The sequence below is a fragment of the Aethalodelphis obliquidens genome, unplaced genomic scaffold, assembly GCF_003676395.1.
Source record: "Aethalodelphis obliquidens isolate GAN/ISIS:26980383/991018 unplaced genomic scaffold, ASM367639v1 scaffold2, whole genome shotgun sequence".
Classification (NCBI taxonomy): Eukaryota; Metazoa; Chordata; class Mammalia; order Artiodactyla; family Delphinidae; genus Aethalodelphis; species Aethalodelphis obliquidens.
The window spans coordinates 29,372,751-29,390,972 of record NW_020837946.1 but is presented as its reverse complement, the minus strand read 5'-3'; the positions used below and the strand labels follow the sequence as shown (position 1 = coordinate 29,390,972).

At 42.1% G+C, this 18,222-nt stretch overlaps 1 protein-coding gene across 1 annotated transcript in view; it reads left to right on the top strand.

Moving 5' to 3' along the window:
* Nucleotides 1-1,134: 1,134 nt before the first annotated feature.
* Nucleotides 1,135-18,222, top strand: part of ADAM23 (ADAM metallopeptidase domain 23) — a 165,997-nt gene continuing 148,909 nt past the window's right edge. The window contains exons 1-2 of the mRNA XM_027123202.1: nt 1,135-1,553; nt 2,679-2,896. Coding sequence (XP_026979003.1) covers nt 1,340-1,553; nt 2,679-2,896 — 432 coding nt within the window. The 5' untranslated portion in view covers nt 1,135-1,339. The remainder of the gene's footprint in view (nt 1,554-2,678; nt 2,897-18,222) is intronic.

Here is an 18,222-nt window from a genome sequence, read left to right as displayed (position 1 = left end):
ATTATGGGAGTTTGGGGGCAGAAATATGCCACAGGCCCTAATTTGAAACCATCGTATTTAGTTTCTGCTGATCCACCCAATTCAGGGATTTTATTATTTTTTTTACAGCAGTGAGAGAAAAATCTTTCTTTCTCTGCACAAGTCAGGACCAGATCTCAAAATCTGCAATGTGCCCTCTCCGATGCACGCCCACCCACCGGCTTGACAAATGCTGGATTTCCCATGATAGCTGCCACACACTCGGTTTCTCATCTCCCTATTTCTTCCCCGCCAGAATTTCTAAATCCTTCCGGAACACGTCCAGTCATCCTTTCTGAACTTTTGAGCTCCATCTGCTTTCCGCAAAGGCCCTGGGCACAAGCCCGGGCGACAGAGGCCCCGGGCGACGGAGTCCAGGGCGGAGGGCCCAGCTCGGGGGATCCCTGCGCCTTGAGCTCTGCAAGGCCGCAGGGCGTCATCTGGCCAGCGAGCCCGCCACGCGCCAAAGTGCTTCCCAGCCCTCGTTCCCCGCGCTGCCAGCGAACTGAATGAGGAACAGTGCTATTTTTACCTCCCCGGCTGCAATCCTTTATATATCAATATATTTGCAGGAAGGAAATATAAAGGATTAACAGGGAAATGCTTGGCCTAAGTTTTACCCGAGAAGGTGGCGGTTGGAACAGGAGGGGGTATGTAAGGTCTGGGGTGGTGGAAAAGGCAGGCCGATTTCTCTGGCCGGCTGTTTCCTCCAGATCATTCTGTCCTGGAAATCCCCACACTCTTCTTTCTTCCCCTGTAGCTAATCCCTGGCTGCCAGCTTCCTCTCTCCCCGCCCCCAACTCTTGAGGTGCCACCGTCACCTCTGATGCTGCATCACTCTGCTCCCTTTTTTTCCCTCTCTCCTTTCTCTTCCACAATAAAGCATGCGCAGTGCGTCCCGTGCCAGGCAACAGCATCAGCATCAGGACGCGAAGCCGCGCTCGGGCGCGCTCTCGAGGGCGGGGCGCACGCCCGCGCCGCTCGCTCTCGCTCGCCGCCTCAGCATCCTCAGCCCCAGCGGCAGCCCCCGCAGTCACTGGAGCTGCCGCGCCCGCCGCAGGGAGGGAGGAGCATCTGGGGAGGCTCCAAGTTGGCGGAGCGACTGGGACCCCCGGACTCTTCGGCAGCCACCCCGGGAGGGGCTGAGAGGCGAGCACGGCAGGGGGCGCCGCCCAGCCCCTAGCCCCGAGCTCCGACCCCCCTGTCCGCGGCCGCACCATGCGCGCCGAGCCGGCGTGACCGGCTCCGCCCGCAACCTTACCCGCAGCCTAGCCCGGCGCTCTCGCTGGCCACACCGAGCGGCGTCCGGGAGCTATGAGCCATGAAGCCACCCGGCAACAGCTCCGGGCGGCCGCCCGTGGAGGGCTGCAGCCTCCCCCGAGCCTCCAGCTGCTCCCGCGGCGGCCCCGCCGGCCCGGCGCCCATCCGCGCCCCGGCCCGCGCGCCGCCCTGCCGCCTGCTCCTCGCACTTCTCCTGCTGCCTCCACTCGCCGCCTCATCCCGGCCCCGCGCCTGGCGGGCTGCTGCACCCAGCGGTGGGTATGGCCCAGGTGCCCTTTGCATTGCCTTGCCCACGGGGCCCTGCAGAGGAGAGCGAAGGGCACGCGGGTCCGTGCGCTCCGGACACGTCCAGGGCTCGGCCTTTCCGAGCCTCTCTCTGCCTGCCCACCTCTCTCATTCCCAAACCGGCGTTCATTCCAGTTCACTTTTTGAAGTCCATTTTTCTGTTGCATTCACTAAATTACTGCCGGTTCCACTGGAAGGTATTCAGTGGATGCGGGGTCCCTAACTGATCTCTGTGCAACTTAGGGAAACCGGTGGATGGGAAATGCAGCGAGGGAGCAAGTTTTTTCTTGGGTGGTGGAGCCTGAACGTGAGTGCGGGAGGATGTGATGAGAATAGTGGTAACGTGTTTCCTCAAATTGCCTAGTGGGTTTATTCACTGCTGTTGGAATTAAGGTGGGGGAGGGAAACTTCGGGGATATAAACGTTTGGCTTGTAATTTCTCAAAATGCTTATCATTATAATGAAAAATGAAGATAATATGATGTTCAATACATTGATGATTGGACATCAGTGACCGCAGATAGCTGGTCATAGGCAGGAAAATAAAAAGAAATTGGAAAGCTGCCAGCACCTGCATCCCTCTATGGCAAAAGATTTTTGCTCATCTCAAAGTTAAAAGAAAAGGGAATTGTCCATTTTGTTAAGTGAATCGGTTAACATTCCGTGTTCATGAGTTCCGCACTCAAGTTATCTGTGGAGCGTTCTTAGCTCTCAGGTGGGATACTCTTAGTCCTAGTCCCATTGAGCTTCTGTAGACTCCCAAGGTGGGGGAGGTGAGGGGCAGAAACCCTGAGCATGTTCGTTTAATGACCCTTCCTTCAAGTCCGTTCCCCCTAAGCCCCACCACCAGACTTAGAAGTATAGATTTAAGACTATAAACAGTACATTGTTGTATAAGCCTTATTGGCTGATAACCTATCCAGGCCATTTCATTGTTGCAATAACTTGCTTTCCTGTGTCTCTACGCCTTACCTGCTTAAAAGTAGAAAACTTTGTTTTTGCAATTAATGGAAAAATGCATTTTAGTACTTATGTATTTATAGGGTATGTGTGTGTTTGTGTATGTTTGTGTCCCCCCCCCTCCCCCCCCCCAGCTCCGCATTGGAATGAAACTGCAGAAAACAATTTGGGAGTCCTGGCAGATGAAGACAACACATTGCAACAGAATAGCAGCAGTAATAGCAGTTACAGCAATGCAATGCAGAAGGAAATCACACTGCCTTCAAGACTCGTATATTACATCAACCAAGACTCGGAAAGCCCTTACCACGTTCTTGACACGAAGACAAGACACCAGCAAAAACATAACAAGGTAGGCAGGGTCTGGGTATGCAAAAGTGGCTGCCATGAAGAGTTAGTTGTCCTTTGATTTGATTTTCTGCCAGAATCTGATTTCACAAATGTTACTGCAGCATTTTATTAGGAAACCAATTAATATTACGATAGGGGAGAAACTGGAGGGAATTAACCTGGGATCTACTGGGATAGGGTTGCTGTCTGTCTTTCCTCTCTGACACTAAACTGGAATTGGAATTTTCTTATCGCCTTATAAGTTTAACAGCTGAAATGTTGTCCATTTTTCTAGTAGGTGCATTGAACACTGAACAGTAGTTAAGCGAATACGTTGATGGTCCTGACTTTTATCTGTGAGGCTTTATGTAAGGGTGCAGTATTCTACCTCCCATGACGAAAACCGCTTTCAATCTGCACCCAGAAAATTGCTATAAAAAGCTGTTGAGCTGCAGATTCCCCATCAGTCTTTCACTTAGAAATTGAGTGGTTAAGTTTGAACAACCTCTTTCTTTCTTTAGTTGGTCAGTAGGAAAAAAATACTTTTTTGTTGTTATATTTTCAGTAGGTAAACAATATGACATTTTAAAAGATTATGGTGAATGTAAACAAACAATTTATATAATATAGAGACCAGTTTTGGTCAGCACAACCCTTCAAGAGTTTATCTGCATTCGCTGTGAGCAGTAACTTTACTTGCAGATTGGTTCAGAAAGTGTCACTGATTTTTAAAAAGGCATTCAGTGGAAGATGAAGGTGCTTAATATCCAAAGAGTTCAAGGGATCTTATTTTTCCTGCTTACTAGTCATTATTTGAGTTAATAAAATTTTGGACCCCAAGCAGATGTCCACAATGGGTTATCAGTGCCTCTTTTCTTTATTAGGAGCAGAAAATAGAGTCGTTTGTTAAATATTTTACTTTGGACTTGTAGGATAGGAAGAAAACTTTCCTCTACCCTTTTAGGTTCTTCTGGCTGGTCCAGGAATTAAATTGACACGAGACGGATTAACAGGACAAAATCAAATTTAATCTCGTATGTATGCATGTGAGGGCCAGAGGCCCCACATACCTGAGAGGTTCAGAGACAGAAAGGTAAAATGAGGCGTATATGCCATCCTGAGCTAAGGAATGGCATAGGGGCCTCGGGCTTCCACGGACAGGAGGGTCATTCATAGGACAATAAAAAGAGCAGATGTTTGGTAATTAGATGTTTGCCCTGCCATATAGATGGGGCCACTTAGATAAAATTTATCTCTCGTAATAACTCTTTTCTGGGAAAAATCCTCAATTTAAGTTCTGCTGGGTAGTTAAGGGAGGGGCAGTAGTTTCTCTTGAACCTGCAGGGTCTTGATTGTGCCTTTAGTTCAAAATAATCCTCATGCAAAAGTGACACATTTTGTGGGAAGATCGTTCTGAGCCCTTACAGATTATACCTGTTGAGTTGAGAAGAACAGTCATTGTCTAAACATCTAGAATTTAAGGAAAGTATCTATGGTTTGCATCATTGTTTTTATTAGTTTTCTAAAATATGGGTAAGTGGTAACAGTATTTATTCCTATTTTACAAATGGGGAGTTAGAAATTTAAGGCCTTCAGGTGCCTTTCCCAGGATTGTAAAACAGCTGATGTAAAATTCAAGAGGCCTGAATATTTAATATTTACAAGTCAGGCTTCTGAGAAAATGCTTCCTTCATATCGGATGTTATTGGAGAATTTAACTTTGCTTCACGGTGCTGTGAAGAGGCTGCTACCCGCCTTGGCTGAGATGAAGGGATCTCCTTGCTCATGGCCCTTTTCTGATCTGCTCATATGTAACTTGACGGCTTGACTCCTGGATCCTGTCTACCCGTTTGTCTTGTTGATAGGAGGAGTGGGTAGTGTCTTTAAGGAAGAAGAATCCAAGTTCCTCTTGATAAAGGCATTGAGGCCCATTTTATGGTTTTTCTACTAATTAATAAGATCCTCTGTGGTTAAGTGACAAGTTCTCAAATTCCAGTGCCTTTGCATAAGATGCTGGAGGAAGAAAAAACATGGCCTGAAAGCCTATTTTAAAGAATGCTCAAGCCCTCTCGAGTTTGGACTTGAAGGGAACTTTAGTGAAACTTCTCTAATAACTGAGCTGTCGGTGGCTATGGCTAACTCCTGTCTTCTAGTCTAACCTTATTTGATTGCTTTGTTTGGTGGGACTTGGTTTGACTACATCTGAATTTTTATGATAGTGAGATTGTTAAAACTTTACCCCCCACTCATGTAGAGGAATAGATTTCTTAGTAGGGAGCACATACTTGCTGTTGGAATGATTTTACCTCTCCACTTCCACCCTCCATAGTGGTTAGGTTTCTTTTATCTTCAAAAAAAAATGTTTATGTAGAAATTATATTTGAAAGCATTTTTCTTCTTTTCTTATTAGTTTGACCCAACAAGTATTTGTTGCACATTTCTCATGTGCAAAGTAGTATGGTGAAGATTCAGAGATAAGAGATAAGGGGTACAAGGATGAACAAGACAAGGTCTGTCCTCCAGGAGACACAAAAATGAGATAAGCAAGATTCTAAAAAGCGCTCTTATACAGGGATAAACAGTGTTCTTCCTGTATGGGTTCCCTGAAACTTCCCTCTGTGTTTCTATGATTTCCCTTGCACTTCTGTTTTGAAGCATCTCTTGAACTAGTTGACAGAAAGTGTTGCATGTGCTTTCTGCTGTATCTTTGGATGACTTGCCTCATCATAGTGATGGGAGATACTTGTCAATTCAGCTGCTTTCCAAATGTTTCAGTAAGAGAAAAAGTATGGAAGTTCGTTATTTTTGCTTTTATAAAAGAAGTTTTGATTTTAATATCTGTGTATTAGTTACCTTTCTTTCTCCCCTGATTTCATTGCGCCCAAGCACATTTTAATGAATGCCTTAGAAATGCTGAATCACTGTGCCATTCTCCTGGAATCCTAGATTGGTGGGTAGAGGTGGAGAGGGAAATTCCCAGATATAGGTTATAGGGCAGAGCTCCATATTTATTTCGTAAGTATTTAAAGTTGAGCAGGGCTTACTACTTTACAGTTGTGAGAGTTAAGATGTTTGTTAACTCTTTCAAAATTGGTAAGTTTAAAAGCAGACTGTGCAAAGCAGGCTGTCATACTAGTGTTTCTGAAAATCTTAAAGTTTTCTTTGTCAAAGATTGTTTAGGAATCTTTTTATCTCCAGATAGGGTTATATATAACTTATTGTCCAAACTGTGACATTTTTTGAGAGTGAAAGTAGGCACGCTTAATAATTATTCCAGGATGATTGGCATAAACCTAGATGGTCCAGAGCAGACTGGGAACATGGTTATCTCAGATCTAAACAGTTATGTTCTTAGATTTTTGGCACTTAACCCAATTCAGGTTTCTTTATAGACAGCTTTGTTTTCTGATGATTTATTGTAAATTTTTTCTTACTAACTAGGAGGTTAATTTACCACCATGTAGAAGTAATAGGGTCTGAAATGGAAACATTTTGTTTTGTTATCAACACTTATCTTCTTCACCTGTAGAACTTTTACAAGCATAAATGGAATTTTATGATGACTAAACATAAGCATTTTATCAACCATTAATTCAATATTTGGATAAAATATACATTTAAAAAGAGGCAGAAACAATTTAGATTAATTAATTCATTCGTAGGTAATCCTATGAGATCTATTCCTAAGAATGTTAATGAACCTGTGGAGGAAGAAAAATAATGTTTCTTCTACCCTTCCAGGTTCTGGACTGAGACACACCCTGTAATAAAAGACAGGTTAACAGGAGAAAATTAGAAGTTTAATGACACGTATGCCTCCTGTGTACATGGGAGAGACACAGGAAAACTGAGTAACTTTGAGATGGCCCAGCCATCAGCTTAAATAACTGTCCAGCTAAAGACAAGATGATGGGAGGCTATCAGGAAAAGCACAGTAAATGAGGGTAAGGTTGTTACACAGATTTAAATCGTTGCCTTTTATGCTGATAATGTGTTTCTGGAGATTTCGAGTATCCTCCTCTTTCTGGTACAGAGAGGGAAACACCCTTACAAATGGAGATTTCTTATAAATATAAATGTCTCTTACAGAAGAGTAACTTTTGCTTGGTTTACAGAGCTGCTCCTGTGTCCACTGTTTCTTAAAAATAACCAGTCGAAAATAATGTTTATGCCAAAGAGGCATATTTTGGGAGAGTATATTCTGCTCCCCTTCAAAACTTTTCCTGAATCTTGCCTTTAGTCAAAAACTACTTGCCTTGAATCCTACTTACTTAGATTCTCTTCTCTTGCAGTTGGGAAGGGATGGAAGAGGTACATTATGTACAGCACAGGGTCTGGGGAAAGATGAAAGTCATCTCCTTGGACTTGAGATATGGCCCAGTCTTTTGTTACCTTCCCTACTGTGCTGGGGAGTCGGACCTGCTGTATTGAATTAAGAACATACAGATTATGACCTGCTGAATGAGGGGGCACAAACCACCCACACGGGTCAGCAAGTATCTCCCTCAGCATCCAAGCTTCCACTTTTGGGACGTGAAAACCACTGGGTCGTTTTGACTGAAGACACAGTTTCAATACACCCGCACAAAAGAAGTACAGTCACGAGATTTATTATTCACAGACCCCAGAAAAGGTTGGGGGACAATGAACGAGGAGGGGGGGGAAGGACAGTCCTTTGTCCCAGGTCACCAGTAAGCAGAAGATAGAGAGGGTAGCAAGCATCTATCACTTATAAGGTGGTTGGGTCAGAGGTCACTAACTTTTCACAGGCTTAACTCTAAGTGATTATTTTAAAAGGCATCTGGGGAAAGCAAAGAGGGACTTATGGTAGGAATCCCAAAGTGCAGTCCTTATCTAAATGTCCAGACTCTAGGTGTGAGCAGGGTTTCCAGTCTGTAAAATGCCTAGGCAGCAACTCAGAAAAACAAAAGTTGTTTTTTTCATCACACCTATTCCCACCGCCCCAGGCTGAAGAGAGAGAAGAGAGACATTTAAGTAAATTTAGATCACGATGATTATCATTACTTCCTACTCTGCTTCAGGACAAAGCTGGTTCCACGTTACTTGGCCATCCAGAAGCCAGCTGCTCCACTGCTCTCATTGTGGATCAGCAGAAAGAAATACTGGGTCCTTAGAACTGGTCGTGTGGCAACTATTAGTTTATTTGGTAATACGAACTTTGGTATTGGCCTCAGCGGCCTTCCCAAGTTTTCTAGGTCTTCCTAAGCAGTCATTACAGAATTGTAGTACGTAGAATTCAGGCTTGTAACGGTTTTCCTTGTAATGCCGGGCATATTGTAGGCTGTCAGTAAATATCTGTTGAATGAATTGATGTTTGAACACTCCTATCTATGTTAGAAAGAGTGCGGTGCTTTCTGTGAAATTTCATGTTGTAATCAAATTGACATTCAAAAGCGCCTTAAGTTACTGTTAAGCATTTTTGGCACTGTGACAGAGCGGCAGGAGAGAGAATTTTGATCTCAAGTTATTCGCACCACATAAATCACACTTACGCTACCTAAAATCATGAGAATACCTGTATTAACAATTCTTATATTATCCCTCTCAGTGTCACCTACCATTAACATGGGTAATCACAAGCTGACCATGTGGGAGATTTTGTCATTGCTACTGGTTAATTCTCAATGGTGGAGCCCAAGGTGTCCACTCCTATAGTTTCCAGTCAATCAGATTTACATCTGTGAGGCGTTCAGTTCTGTTTGGCAAATACCTGTTTTGAAGCAGGCACTGTGCCAGACCCTGGGAAGAGCGAGGAAGGGTAACACTCAGTCCCTACCTTTGCTCGTGACTTGCTGGGCATCAGAAGGCAGCTGGCGGTGTGTGTGTGGTTCCTGTCAGTGCGTTGCTAGTTGTAGGAACAAAGGGCTGTGGGGACTCAGGAAAGTCAAAGAAAACCTCAGAGAGGAAGAAACAATGGAGCTGGCCCTAAAGAGCAATTAGGAGACAAGTTTTCGGGAGGTGGAAAGAGGGTGGAGGGTGGAGGAGGTAGAGAGGGGCCCACAGTCAGCAGGCAAAGGCTCTGCCCTGCTGGAGACAGTGTGGTGAGTGTGAGAAGGGGAAACCCAAGTGTGGGAAATTTAAAAGAATTGGACATCATTGTTACATTCATGGTCAATTTTTAAAAAGTTCACTTGATTCCTCTAGAAATCCAATACGTGTTTGTCAGATGTAGCAGTTGAGAGTTATAGTTAGTGTCTTCACAAAGGACAAACAGCTAGTAAGGGGCAGAGTCAGGATTCGAACCCAGGTCTTATCCTTTGCAAAAGTCCAGGCTGGAGAGAGACCAGGGTGTGTTGGGTACGGCAGGCAGCAAAGGGGAAAGGCTGTGAAGGGGAAGGCTGTGGAGAGATCAAGGGTTTGGATTTATTTTGTATCAAATGGCTCACCTCCTGATGCGTCCGGAGGTGAGCAAATGGTTGGTTGAGCATTGATTGAGTGCCAATTCTGTGGCTCCTAAGGGAGCTTACCTTCTAGTGGGAGGAGACAGGCCATAACCGCAATAGCAACAGCAGCACAGAGATTTCAGGTATTGACGAGTGCTTGAAGAAGATAAGGTAGCGTACGTGGTGGAGAATGGTGGGTGGGAGAGTTGCTCTTGAAGAATTGGAAGATTGGGCCTACGGTCTTGGGTGAAAGTAACCTACGTACTGTGGTTCCTCTTTAGATGGGGTGGGCGCGTGCTGTGTCAGTGGCCCCCACCTGCACTCCTTGTTGCTGAACGCCACCCGTCCTCATTTCTGTTACTCGCCCAGCTCCTGTAGGCATTTCAGTTTGGACCCTAGTCTTTGATTCTTCTCTCTCACGAAGTCTGGACTATTTTTGATCATTTCACCCAGCTGGATTGATCTGATGGCCGCCATGCTTTCCAGCAGTACGTCGTGCTGTCCAAGGTCTTGCTTTCGCATGCATGTGTCCCTACATAACATTTTCTGCTCTTTCTGCTCCTGGGTTGGCTCCTTCCTGCTAACTATATAACTGCTTGTGTCATTCTGTCTTCACTTATTCTCAGGTTTTGTGAACAGATTGGGCCACTATCCTTCTCTCTATAGCCAGTCAAAAAATAACAAGTGCATTATTTGCTCAGTGGCTTTGGCTAGGGTTGGTGGCATCATGCAGGCTGAGGGTAAAGACAGGCAGGAAGAGAGCTGTCCTGGCCGCCTTGCTCACTTTTCTCAGTGGTGGTGCTATTTTCCCAGCCACCTAAGAGTGAACCTTGGGAGTCATCGTTGACTCTTTTCTCTCCTTCATCTTCTGTCTATAAATAGTCACATATTAAGTCCTGACGTTTCTCCCAAATCCGTCCTTCCCTCCTCCTCTGTATTGTGTTCTTGTCATAGCCTCTTGTCTCTCTCTCTCTTTCTCTGTCAATCCATCAGTCCCACTGCTGACAGATTAATCTTCCTGGAACACTTAGTGCATCACGTGACTCCTTTTATCCACATGCAACAAGCATGATTTCAGCAGATGAATTTTCCTTGTGGAGTAAAGGGGAGAAAGTGAAATGCTCTGGAGGAGAGCTGTTGCCCCTGCCCCCCTTCTGAATACTACACATTTGCTGGTCCATTCTCCTTTCAGCATTTTTTCCAGGCCTGTTTACCCAGGTCAGTGCATGGCAGGAGGTAATTTTATCTGGACAGTTCCATTGATATCTGTCCAAATTCTGGGGCTAGTTATGGAAAACCCTTGTGATCAGTAGCAGTAACCCAAACTGTCAGTAATGTGTTCTCAGGCTTTTGTTTTAGGTTCAAATATGGTTAAATTCCTGCTTCAGAAGGTCCTTCCTCTCCATCTTTAGGATCTGAGTAATTAATTCTCCTAGAGAATAAGTTTTCTGAATGAAAATATTTTATTCCTCTCAAATATGTATGTAATCATAAAGCTTTATTCACACAGAGTATTAAATTCACAAATGATGTGGGTATCCATGGTCTTATGAAAGACTCATTCATTCACATAATTCATTCATTCATAATCCACCTAGCATCTGAATTTTGCAATTTTACAAAGGAGTTTTTGTGTTTAGAATTTATATAAATTCAGTACAATTTTAATCAAATCCAATGCTAGGAATTCTATTATAAAAGGGTAGATCCAGTTATTTTAGTTAGAATAATGAGAAGTTAAAAACAATTACGTTCATTCACAGCAAATCAAGATAGTTTTTGCATTTCACAGAGTATGTGAGTGGTGCATCCTCCATCACTGGGTACCCAGTCTGGACAGAGCCAGACCTGTGAATTAGCTCCATGCTCCAAATAAGGTTTTGTTATATTGTTGTCTTCTCTGGTTAAAGAGTAGACAGAGGCTACTTTTCCTCACCTGGAACATTACAAATTAGTGAATTCGAAATCTATGTTCAAGTCTGTTGTAAAAGCTGTTTATTTGTCAGCAAGAACTACCTTAATGCTAAATGTTCTCAAAGCTTTCAATTTAGACATGGAATGGATAGAAATTCAAATAAGTCTCCTCTACTGATAGAAACTAATTACAGAGAGTTAAGTTCAAACAAACCAATGAACAGAGAAGTGTAACTGGGAGCCTATAACCAGTGACTGTACTGCCCTTTAGCTTTGATCTATTATTATATAGTTGGGGACATTCATCTCTTTCTTATTTGCATGGCAGTGTCCACATGAGGCAGTCATTCTAGCACATTTTAAATCCTAGGTGGGAGGGGGAACAAGATAATCACATGCCCTTGGACCACCTCCTTCTGCCCTCAGTGGGGCTAAAGATTAATTTTAGGAGTCAAATCTAAGCACACCTAGAGGCATATCATACAAAACATTTCAGAGCCATTCATTTTTGAGTATCTACTGAATTCTAATATCTGTTCCAGTGCTTCCTTTCCCTTATTGTGGATGTTCAAAAATTTGCTATATCAAGTTGTAGTCTGGATCACTTAATTGGGTGCTTTGTGCTGTCTTTTAATTGCAAACAGGCTTGTGAATACCATATACCATAATAGTTAATAGTTGTGTTGCAGATGGCCTCCACTAATGATATAAATCAATCAACACTTAGAGGAGTCTTCCATCCTGCATGTGCCTCCTTGCCCTTTGCTTTTTCAGCTAAGAAGATAGAATGCATTAAACCAGCCTGTACTCACTCAACAATACACTGGTAGTAACAAATACAATATTCACTTTGCAGTGAACCTAAACGGTTTTGTTGAGGCATTTTCATATCTATAATCTCACATGGTCCTCACAGCAATAAAACAAGTTTTTTTAATTCTTTTTATTGTGGTAAAATAGATATAACATAAAATTTACCATTTTAACCATTTAAGTTAAATTTTGGGCTTTGCCTCTTAACTGCCTTAACCAAGAGGAGTTCATACACTGACTCGCCTTCTCTTATAAATCATGGCTAAAAATAGTTAGTGAACTCTTGTTAATTACTATGGTCTGTCCTGTACAATGTAGTGGACTTTCATCTCTGTAGAATGTTCAGACCGTAGTTAGAGGCATTTATCACTCCTGGGCAGCATAAAAGCAATCACTTGTTCCCTTCAGAACCAGTGGGACATTGGGATGATGCTGTCTTGTTATTTTTTGGCTTTGCAACAGTGCATGAAACATTTTTTTGGAAATAGTTAACTATTTTTGTTTCTCTTTCTAAAGAAATATATCTGTATTTTTTTTATTCTTTTATTTGGGACATTAATCCTTTTAAGGTCTGGTGATGCACTTTAGGATTATTACCTGAATAGTATATTTATAAACTATCCTGTCTGTTTATCAGATCTTACATTGTTTTTCCATTTTAGTTTTCTAGAATTTCTGGCTTTCCCCTGACATGTTTTTAACACCCTAATGTGTTAAAAGTTTGGGAACTTATTTGATTAATTTGTGTGAAACACTTCTTTGTTGTGTAACATTTAAAAATCTTGGTTCTTTCACAGAGAGCACAATCCCTCCCTTGATACCCAGACTACATATCCAGCTATTTATCTTGTATCTCCACTTGGATATCTAATAGGCAACTCACACTTAATACATCCAAAACAGAACTTTTTTTTTTTTTTTTTTTTTGCGGTAAACGGGCCTGTCACTGCTGTGGCCTCTCCCGTTGCGGAGCACAGGCTCCGGACGCGCAGGCTCAGCGGCCATGGCTCACGGGCGCAGCCGCTCCGCGGCATGTGGGATCCTCCCAGACCGGGGCAAGAACCCGTGTCCCCTGCATCGGCAGGCGGACTCTCAACCACTGCGCCACCAGGGAAGCCCCAAAACAGAACTTTTGATTATAATATCTCCTACCCCAACCTGCTCCTTCCACGTTCTTCCCATTTGAGTAAATAGAAGATCCTTCTTCCAGCTAAGCTCAAGAGACTCAACCCTTCTATTTCTTTTAAGCATCACCCCAAGCCATGAAATCTTGTTGGTTCTCCCTTCAGAGCTGTTCAGAATCTGACCATTTCTCACTGTCTCCATTGCTGCCAACCTGGTCTAATCTACCATTACCTCTCGCTTCTATTATTAAAATATCTTCCTACCTCTTATCCCTGCTTTTGTCCTATTCCTGTCAGTCTGGCTCTAGTTTGTTTTACACATTTCAGGCAAAGTGATTCTTTTAAATACTAACTGTGATCATGCCACTCTTCAGCTCAATAACCTGCAAGAGCTTCCTTCCCATCTCAGTCAGAGTGACTTTTCTTTTTCTTTTTTTTTTTTTTTTTGCGGTACGCGGGCCTCTCTCTGTTGTGGCCTCTCCTGTCGCGGAGCACAGGCTCCGGACGCACAGGCTCAGCGGCCATGGCTCACGGGCCCAGCCGCTCCGCGGCATGTGGGATCCTCCTGGACCGGGGCACGAACCCGTGTCCCTTGCATCGGCAGGCGGACTCTCAACCACTGCGCCACCAGGGAAGCCCCAGAGTGACTTTTTTTCTCTCCTAATCATAATGTAGTCACTGACGAAAACTAAACTACTGCTAGTTGTTAACTTGATAGCAGGAAGTGCTCTTTATGTTTGTGTGTTTAAACACACAACTTAGGAAAACTAATAAGATTTAAACATCACTTTCATTCATGGCTTAAAAATATTATAAAAAATAGGTTTACCTACTTTGTCCCATTCACATTTTCATTAAAATTTTTTGATTTTTCCTATTTTCAAACCATAGACCATACAATTAAAATGGAGTATTTTTTGTATTGTAACAATAAAACACAAAACAAGAATAACACCCAAACATATTTGTTGACCTTGTGACAAGTTCAAGATTACCTTGTACTGTGCAAAAATGCTTTTGATGTGTCAATAGCTTGTCAAAAGATTATACTTTATTATTTATTTGAGAAAAGATAGATGATGCTTCTGAGATCAGCAGACAGTGGGCTGAATAAGAGAAGGGTTATTGCTGTTGTAGCAGTGCCACAGTTTTTACTTGCATGAAGAGCAGTGCTTTCTTTGCTAGCTGGGGAAATTGCTTGAGGCCAAAGAAGACAAGCTTCATAGTGTGGACAGGAGTCTTCACAGAATTTTCGGAGGGAACTCTTAATATCAGAGCTAAAGGAAACATTGTACTGTAACCATTGGATTTCACGGGGAGTGGATGATCACAGAAAGGTGGGTATAAGCTGAAGCTCTGAGAAGAAAATTGCTCAAAAGGAGTATTTGGAGATGTTTTGCTGGAAGCTGAGATTTGCTATTTGTTAGATGAATAAAACAAATCTTGGGCTTCCCAGGTGGCGCAGTGGTTGAGAGTCCGCCTGCCGATGCAGGGGACACAGGTTCGTGCCCCGGTCCGGGAAGATCCCACATGCCGCGGAGCGGCTGGGCCCGTGAGCCATGGCCGCTGAGCCTGCACGTCCAGAGCCTGTGCTCCACAACGGGAGAGGCCACAACAGTGAGAGGCCCACGTAGCGCAAAAAATAAATAAATAAATAAATTAAAAAAAAATCTTATTTGTTTTAAATAATGTTTAAGAGAAAGATGAGTAGTTCAGTTTTTGCATGTTAATTCTTTTTATTGTGGTAAAATAGATATAACATAAAATTTACCATTTCAACCATTTAAGTGTACATTTCTGGGTATTAAGTATATTCACATTATTGTGCAGCTATCACCACCATCCATCTCCAGAATGCTTTTCATCTTCTCCAACTGAAACTGTACCTATTAAATATTTATTCCCCATTCCTCCCTCTCCCTGGCTTCTGACAACCAACATTTTATTTGTTGTCTCTGTGAATTTGACTATCTTAGATACCTAATATAACTAGAATCAGAAAGTATTTGTCTTTTCTTAACTGGCTTATTTCACTTAGCATAATGGCTTCAGGATTCATCCATGTTGTAGCATGTATCAAAATTTCTTTCCTTTTTAGGGCTGAATAATATTCCATTTTATGTACATGCCACATTTTGTTTACCCATTCATTTGTTGATGGATACTTGGGCTGTTCCACCTTTGGCTATTATGAATAATGCTGCTATGAACATGGATATATAAAATCTGTTTGAGTCTCTGCATTCAGTTCTTTTGGGTATATACCCAGAAGTGGAATTGCTGGATTATATGGTAATTCTATTCTTAATATTTTGAGGAATGACCATAACATTTTCCATAGTAGCTGCATTATTTTACATTCCCACCAGCAATGCACAAGAGTTCCAATTTCTCCACATTCATATCAACACTTTTTTTTTTTTAATAACAGCCATCCTAGTGGATGTGAAATAGTATCTTATTATGGTTTTGATTTGCATTTTTCTGATGGTTAGTGACATTGAACTCCTTTTCATTTGCTTTATGGCCATTCGTATATCTTTCTTGGAGACATGTCCATTCAATTCTTTCCCCATTTGAAAATCAGGTTGTTTATTTTCTAGTTGAGTTTTAGGAGTTCTTTATATATTCTGAATATCAGTCCCTATCAGATATGTTTTTCTCTTATTCTGTGAGTTGATATTTTACTCTTAAAATTTAGTTCTGAATTTTTTTTTTTTTTTTTGCGATATGCGGGCCTCTCACTGTTGTGGCCTCTCCCGTTGCGGGGCACAGGCTCCGGACGCGCAGGCTCAGCGGCCATGGCTCACGGGCCCAGCCGCTCCACGGCATGTGGGATCTTCCCGGACCAGGGCACGAACCCGTGTCCCCTGCATCGGCAGGCGGACTCTCAACCACTGCGCCACCAGGGAAGCCCAGTTCTGAATTTTGATGAAGTTCAACTTATCTATTTTTTTCTTCTGTTGCCTGTGCTTTTGGTGTCATAGCCAAGAAATCATTGCAAAATTCAGTGTCATTAAGCTTTTCCCCTATATTTTCTTCTAAGAGTTCTATAGTTTTAAGGCTTATGTTTAAGCGCTTGATTCACTTTTAATTAATTTTTGTATATGGTGTAAGGGTCCAGCTTCATTTTTTTTTTTTCATGTGGCTATCCAGTTTTTCTTCCATCACCATTTGTTGAAAAGACTGTCCACTTCCTGTTGAATGGTCTTGGCACCCTCACTGAAAATCATTTGACCATATATGTGAGGGTTTATTTCCGGTCTCTTTAGTCCATTGGTCTTTATGTCTATCTTTATATCACTATCATACTGTTTTGATTACTGTATCTTGGTAGTAAAATTTGAAATCAGGAAGTGTGAGACCTCCACCTTTGTTCTTTTCCAAGATTGTTTTGACTATTCAGGGTCCCTTGAGATTCCATATGAATTTTAGGATGGATTTTTCAATTCATGCAAAAATATCATTGGGATTTTAATTCAGGGATTGCACTGAATCTGTAGATTGCTTTGGGTAGTACTGACATCTTAACAATACTACTTTGGGCAGTACTGACATCTTCCAGTCCATGAATATGGGGTGTCTTTCCATTTATTTGTGTTTAATTTCTTTTATCAATGTTTTAGAGTTTCAGAGTTCAAGTCTTTCACCTTCTTGGTTAAGTTTATTCCTAAGTACTTTTTCTTTTTGATGCTATTGTAAATAGAATTGCTGTCTTTATTTCCTTTTACGATTTTGCATTGTTAGTGTATAAAAATGAAACTAAGTTTTCCGTGTTGCTTTTTATATCCTTCAACTTTGCTGAATTCATTTATTAGTTCTAATAGGATTTTTTTTTAGTGGAATCTTTAGGGTTTCTTTATATAAGATCCTGTCATCTATAAACCGTGATAATTTTATGTCTTTCCTCCCCCCCACCCCCCCAAGTTTTCATGCCTTTTATTTCTTTTTCTTGCCTAATTGTTCTGGCTAGGACTTCCAGTACTATGTTGAGTAGAAGTGGCAAAAGTGGGCATGTTTGTCTTGTTCCTGGTCTTAGAGGAAAAGCTTTCAGTTTTTCTTAATTGAGTATGATGTTAGCTGTGGGTTTTTCTTATGTGGCTTTTATTATGTTGAGGTAGTTTCTTTCTAGTGCATGTTTTATCTTACAGGTTCCTTTAAAAGGGTACCAGAATATGTATGACTAGAATAATGAATTGGTTGCATATTAAGTGGGCAATTTTGGACAAGTCATTTACTCTCTGGATTTAACTTTCTTCATTTCAGAAATAATTAGATTGGGTTGATTTGGGGAATCTCAAACTTTTGTGTGCATGGGAACTACCTGGGGAGGTTGTTGAAAACATTTTGAGTTAGTAGGTCTGTATGGGGTCCAATGGTTTGCATTTTTATATCTCAGGCTATTTTGATGTGGGTGAGTTTGTTCTCTCCAACCCTTTATTGATCCTAAAATTCTGTGAAATATCCTCCAATGAGAGGTGACTGGGCGTTCATAAGAGGCAATGAAATACGTACACTGGTGGTTGAATTAGGGATTGTTTATTATTCCAAGCAATGCCTGCATTTTTGGAGTAGCAGCTTCCTGAGAGTCTGGCACGTTGGAAAAAGACTAGGAATTATAAAGTGTAGACTCATTATTTGAAAGTGTGAGAAGAATAGCTGGCTCCAGAAGTAGTTGGTGTGAGGTGATTCAGGGAGGAAAGAGCTTTTGGGAAATAGAGGCAGAAGAGGGCCTAGGGAACAATTTTCCACAGAGAGGTTGCTAGTGGGGTCATAGTGCCCTTTGATTTATTAGCAAGAAGTCCTTGGTGGGACGGTTTCCGGTGGGGGAATTCCAAAGAACAGTGTTGGGAATCAGAGGGAAGAAATGTTACAGTAGGTGAAAAACTGATGACCAATGTGCATATATAAACATGCACAGCCTCATGGGTAAAATTAGTGTAAATATTTGTGCAAAATTAGTAGCTGCTTTACTATATTTATTTACATGGTCAAAGAATTCAGAGTTCATAAAAAATAAAATGAAAAGTGTAAGTCTCTCTCTCATCATTCCCTGAAGGAATAAAAAAGCTTTTATTTTTAGCTCTCTTAAT